Below are 6,137 nucleotides of genomic sequence, written 5' to 3'. Positions count from 1 at the left end.
CCTGCTGAATAGTGATTGAGGCTGGCTATGGAGAAGGCAGAACATATGAGAAATGATCCATGGGTCTGATAGATGTACCGGGGCTATACCCGAGAGTCTTAGAATTGAGCATAGCCACATCTGCATTGAACCTGAGCTCAAGAATGAAGGCCTGGCATGAATAGCATGTAAGTGGGCACTTAATCAGTCTGCTCCGTAGTGGCATAACCCCGCCTTGTTCAGTGATTGTCACCTGGATCAAGAATTGACAAAAAATATTGACAGAGTTGGAACAAATAAATGGTGTGTCTAGTGGACATATATTTTAAAATTAGATTGCAGTAGAAATATAAAAGAATGTTTTGTTTTTATAAAGGTTGGGGATCCCTGCAGCGGTAACATGTTATAAAATGTAGGTTTTTATATTATTTAGTTTGTGAATATTCATTACTGTTTTTCACATGTTTTTGCTTTTATTCATACTGGTATTTTTCCCAGCCTCAGGTGGACTTTCCTGACTTCCCCATACAGGGTCAGGTTTCTCACGTACCCTCAGAACATTGATCAAAGTTGTAATTTTACATTTACATGTAATTTTACCTTGTGTTGACCTTTCTGATTATATTATAAACTCTGCTGGGGCAGGACCATGTTTTTGTCCATTGTTAAATCTCCAGAGCCTTCACTCCATGATTTATAAATAGAGGGTGCTCTGTGAACATTTGTTTGATTCATTAATCAGTTACAGTGACCTTTTTTGATTCATTAATTGGGTACCATTCTGATACCTGTGATCTGATATGAAAGATTTATGTTGTACATGTGAATCCGGACTGAAACATTAATATTATTGCTGGCATCCTTAGGGCACTAGCCTGACCTTGATTGACCTCCCTGGCCATGAGAGCTTGAGACTTCAGTTCTTAGAGCAGTTTAAGGCTTCAGCCAGGTAAGTAGGAAGTGGGAAGGGCTTGTCTGAAATCTGTATATCAAGACCAGCCATGTTGTTTGCTCTCACGGTATTCTGGAGGCATCCTGGTATCCTGGAGTGGAAAGAGCATGGACCCTGGGGTCAGCATTTCTGGGTTGCAAGTCCACCTTCACTTGGATTATATGAGATAATATTTGAAAATATTTCTCAGAGTGTTCAGAAAGTGTTTACCCTTATTATGATGTCAGTAAATTTTTCATTTACTCTGAGGACAAATTTAATAATGTGTAGAACTATTAAAATCTGAAAAAAGAATTTTAAAGCTAGGTGGCATCTGAGAAGATATTAAAATCCAACAGTATGTATTCTATCCTTAAATTATCTAAAATTGATGCCTGAAAAGTACAGAAGAATATTTTCATATTTCTTTTAGTATTGTCCTAGTATTACTGACTCTTACTTCCTAAATTTCCTGTGCTTCAGCTTAAGATGCTTTATTCTTGTGTAGTCTCTAACACCGGTAGGAACTTGAGGAAAATCAAAATACCACATTTCATTTATTTTAAGACACATTTTAACATCTATGAAATTGGAATGCCACTTATAATTAATGGTGTTATAGTTTAATTGGAAGTATTTTCTTTCTTAGTTGAACCTGAAATAATATGTGTTTTAGTTGATGGAATCTGGGTTGATGGAACGAGGTAGTTGTTTCTTTCCTTATTTTTGAAGGTATCTTGTTTTGTATTTTGTTGTTGCTTCTTGGCCCACATGGTGGTGGTGATGAGCAATCTGTCATAGTTGAGACTGTTACTTGATTTAAAAAAAAAAAAAAAAAAGGGCTTCCCTGGTGGTGCAGTGGTTGAGAGTCTGCCTGCCGATGCAGGGGACATAGGTTCGTGCCCCGGTCCGGGAAGATCCCACGTGCCGCGGAGCGGCGGGGCCCATAAGCCATGGCCACTGAGCCTGCGCGTCCAGAGCCTGTGCTCCACAACGGGAGAGGCCCGCGTACTGCAAAAAAAAAAAAAAAAAAAGTATTTTTAGAGAGTTTTAGGTTCACAGCAAAATTGAACAGAAGGTACAGAGATTTCCCATATAACCCTACCCCTACACATGTCTAACCTCCCCTATTATCAGCATCCTTCACCCCAGTGGTTCATTTGTTGCAATTGATGTACCTAAATTGACACATCATAATCGCTCAGTCTGTATGTTACATTAAGATTCACTCTTGGTGTTGTACATTCTAGGAATCTGAAGAAATGTACAATGATATGTATTCACCATTATAGTATCTTACAGAGTAGTTTCACTGCCCTAAAAATTCTCTGCGCTGCCAGTTCATCCTTCTCTCCCCTAACCCCTCACAACCACTCATCTTTTTATTGTCTCCATAGTTTTGCCTTTTTCACAATTTCATATAGTTGGAAACATACAGTATGTAGCCTTTTCATGTTGGCTTCTTTCACTTAGTAATATGCATTTAAGTTTCTTCCATGTGTTTTCATTGTTTGATAGCTTATTTCTTTGTAGTGCTGAATAATATGCTATTGTCTAGATGTACCACAGTTTATTTATCCATTTACCTGTTGAAGGACATCTCGGTTGCCTCCAAATTTTGGCAGGTCTGAATTAAGCTGGTATTGGTGTACACATAAGTTTTGGGGTAAATATCAAGGGGCACAATAGCAGAATCATATAGTAAGAGTATGTTTAGTTTTGTGAGAAATTGCCAAACTCTCTTCCAAAGTGGCTGTACCATTTTGCATTCCCACCAGCGATGAAAGAGTTCCAGTCGCTCTGCATCCTGACCAGCATTTAGTGTTGTCAGTGTTCTGGGTTTTGCCATTCTAATGAGTATGTAGTGGTATCTAATTGTTGTTTTAATTTGCATTTCCCTGATGACATATGATGTGGAGCATCTTTTTATATTTGCTATTTATAAGTTATTTAAATCTTGTTTGGTGAGGTGTCTGTAAAGATCTTTGACCCATTTTTTAATTAGATTGTTTTCTTACTGTTGAGTTTCAAGAGTTCTTTTATATATTTTGGGTAATGGTCCTTATCAGATATATCTTTTTAGATATTTTCTCCCAGTCTGTGGCTTGTTTTCTCATTCTCTTGATGTTGATTTTTGTAGAGCAGAAATTTTTATCTTTACTGAAGTCCAGTTTACCATGGATTGTATTGTATATAAAAAGTCATTGTCAAACCCAAGATCATCTAGGTTTTCTCCAGTGTTATCTCCTAGGAGTTTTGTAGTTTTGGTTTACATTTAGGTGTGTGATCCATTTTAAGTTAATTTTTGTGAAAGGTGTAAGTTCTGTATCTAGATTCATTGTTTTGCATGTGGATGTCTAGCTGTTCCAGCACTATTTGTTGAAAAGACTATCTTTGCTTCATTTGTTGCCTTTGCTCCTCCATCAAAGATCACTTGACTATATATGAGGGTCTCTTTCCGGACTCTGTTCTATTGATCTGTTCTCTCACCAATACCATGCTGTCATTGTTACTGTAGTTTCATAGTAAGTTGGTAACATCAGTTCTCCAACTTTATTCTTCTTCAGTATCGTGTTGACTCTTCTGGGTCTTCTGCCTCTCTGTATAAACTTCAGAATCAGTTTGTCGGTATCCACAAATAAGTTGCCAAGATTTTGATTGGGATTGCATTGAGTCTATAAATCAAGTTGGGAAGAACTGACATCTTGACTCTATTTAGTCTTCCTATCCATGAACGTGGAATATCTCTCCATTTTTCTAGTTCTACTTCAGTTTTGTTGATCAGTTTCATAGTTTTCCTCATATAGATCTCGTATGATTTGTACCTAAGTTTCATATTGTGGGATGCTAATGTAACTGGTATTGCGTTTTTAATATCAAATTCCATTTGGTCATTCCTGATATTTGGGTAAGCAATTCACTTGTGTATCAACCTTGTATCCTGCAACTCTGCTATAATCGCTTATTAGTTCCTGAGCTTTTTGGTTGATTTTTTCAGATCATCTACAGTCATTTCATGTGTAAATACAGACATTTTTATTTCTTCCTTCCTAATCTGTATACCTTTTATTTCCTTTTGTTGTCCTAATGCATTAGCTTGAAATTACAGTACGATGTTGCAAAAGCAGTGGTGAGATGGGACATCCTTGCTGTGTTCCTGGTCTTAGCAGGAAATCTTTGATTTTTTTCACCATTAAGTATGATGTTAGCCATTTGATTTTTGTAGATATTCTTTATCAAGTTGAGGAAATTCCCCTCTATTCTTAGTTTACTAGGAGGTTTTATCATGAATGGTTTTTGATTTTGTCAAATGCGTTTTTGGATCTGTTGATACGATTGTGTGATTTTTCTTTTTTAGTTTATACATCAGTGAACTGATTATGTTAATTGATGATTGAATGTTGAACCAGCCTTTCATACCACTTGGTTGTTGTGATATTGTGATTTATAATGAGAAATGCATATTTGGTCTTCATCCCTGTTTCTGGCACAGAGCTCATAAAACCCTTAGAATTTCCTAAGCGATGAGAGTGATAAAGGTGTCTTTTGTTATGTTTTTGCGGTGAGTTTTAGAAAGCACCTAAGGATGGGGACTGGGTGCCAGAAGAACCAACCATATGATTAGAGAGTTGGAACTTTTCATTCCCATCCAGGGAAGGGAGAGGAGAGAGGCTGGAGGTTGAATCAATCACCAGTGGTCAATTGTTCAGTCAATCACGCCTATATAATTATGCCTCCATAAAACCCCAAAAGGATGAGGTTCATAGGGCTTCTAGGTTGGGGAACCAGAATGCTTCCACATGCCACCCTGCAGGGCCCAAACTCCGTGGGGACAGAAGCTCCTTTGTTCAGGATCTCACCATATGTATCCCTTCATCTGGTTGTTGATTCATATCCTTTAATATCTTTTGCAATAAACTGATAATTTAGTGAGTTAAATGAGTTTCCTGAGTTGAGCTGCTCTCACAAATTAATTGAATCCAAGAAGCAGGGGTCATGGGAACCTCTGATTTATAGCCAGTCAGTCAGAAGTACAGTTAACAACCTGGACTTCTGACTGGTGTCTGAGGTCCCCACTACCAAATTAATCAAACCAAAGGAAGGAGTTGTGAGACCTTCGAGTCTGTAGCCTGTTGGTCAGAAGCAAAGGTAACAATCTGGGCTTGTGATTGGCATCTGAAGTGGAGGGCAGTCTTGTGGCACTGAGCCCTTAACCTGCGAAATCTGATGCTATCTCCAAGTAGATAGCATCAGAATTGAGTTGAATTGTAGGGCACCCAGCTGGTGTCAGGAGCATTGCTTGGTGGTGGGGGAACCCCCATCCCCCACATTGGAACTGGGTCCAGAGCCAATCATGGTGTATAATTCTTCTCATACATTGTTGGATTCGATTTGCCAATTTTTCTTGAGGATTTTTACATCTGTGTTCATGAGATATTTATCTGTAGTTTTCTTGTAATGTCTTGGTTTGTGTTTTAAAGTAATGCTGGCCTCATAGAATGAGTAAGAAAATATTCCCTCTGTTTCTATTTTTTGAAAGAAATTATAGAGAACTTGTATATTTTTTTCCTTAAATTTTTTTAAATTGAATATTTGTGGCATATAACATTGTATAAATGTCCTTAAACATTTGATAGAATTCACCAGTGATCCCACCTGTGCCTAGTGCTCTCTGTTTTGGAAGGTTTTTAATTATTGATTCAGTTTCTTTAATAGATACAGGGCTATTCAGATTGTCTGTTTCTTATGTTAGTTTTGGCAGATTGCGTCTTTCAAGGAGTTGGACCATTTATTTCATCTAGGTTATTACATTTTTGGGCATAGAGTTATTTATAGTACCCCTTGATTGTCCTTTTAATGTCCATGAATCTGTAGTGATATCCCCTTTCATTTCTGATATTTGTAATTTGTGTCCTCTCTTTTTCTTAGTTAGACTGGCTAGAAGTTTATAAATTTTATTGATCTTTTCATAGAACCAGTTTTTGGTTTTGTTGATGTTCTCCATTGATTTCCTATTTTCTATTTCATTGATTTCTGCTCTTTTATTATTTCTTATGTTTACTTTAGATTTAAATTACTCTGATTTTTCTAGCTTCCTACGGTGGAAGCTTAGAAGATTGATTTTAGGTCTTTCTTCTTTTCTAATAAATGCATTCAATGCTGTAAACTTCACACGGTATAGAATTCTAGGTTTGGGGGATTCTTCTTTCAACAGCTTAAATATTTC

General features: G+C 37.1%; 1 protein-coding gene across 1 annotated transcript in view; it reads left to right on the top strand.

The window, feature by feature from the left end:
• SRPRB (SRP receptor subunit beta) overlaps nucleotides 1–6,137 on the top strand; it is a 35,891-nt gene that overhangs the window by 3,960 nt on the left and 25,794 nt on the right. The window contains exon 4 of the mRNA XM_007457559.1: nucleotides 846–928. Within this exon, the coding sequence (XP_007457621.1) occupies nucleotides 846–928 (83 nt within the window). The remainder of the gene's footprint in view (nucleotides 1–845; nucleotides 929–6,137) is intronic.

Source organism: Lipotes vexillifer, unplaced genomic scaffold, assembly GCF_000442215.2.
Source record: "Lipotes vexillifer unplaced genomic scaffold, Lipotes_vexillifer_v1.1 scaffold86, whole genome shotgun sequence".
Classification (NCBI taxonomy): Eukaryota; Metazoa; Chordata; class Mammalia; order Artiodactyla; family Lipotidae; genus Lipotes; species Lipotes vexillifer.
Note: the sequence above shows the minus strand (reverse complement) of the source record. Positions and strands in the feature narration are given on the sequence as shown.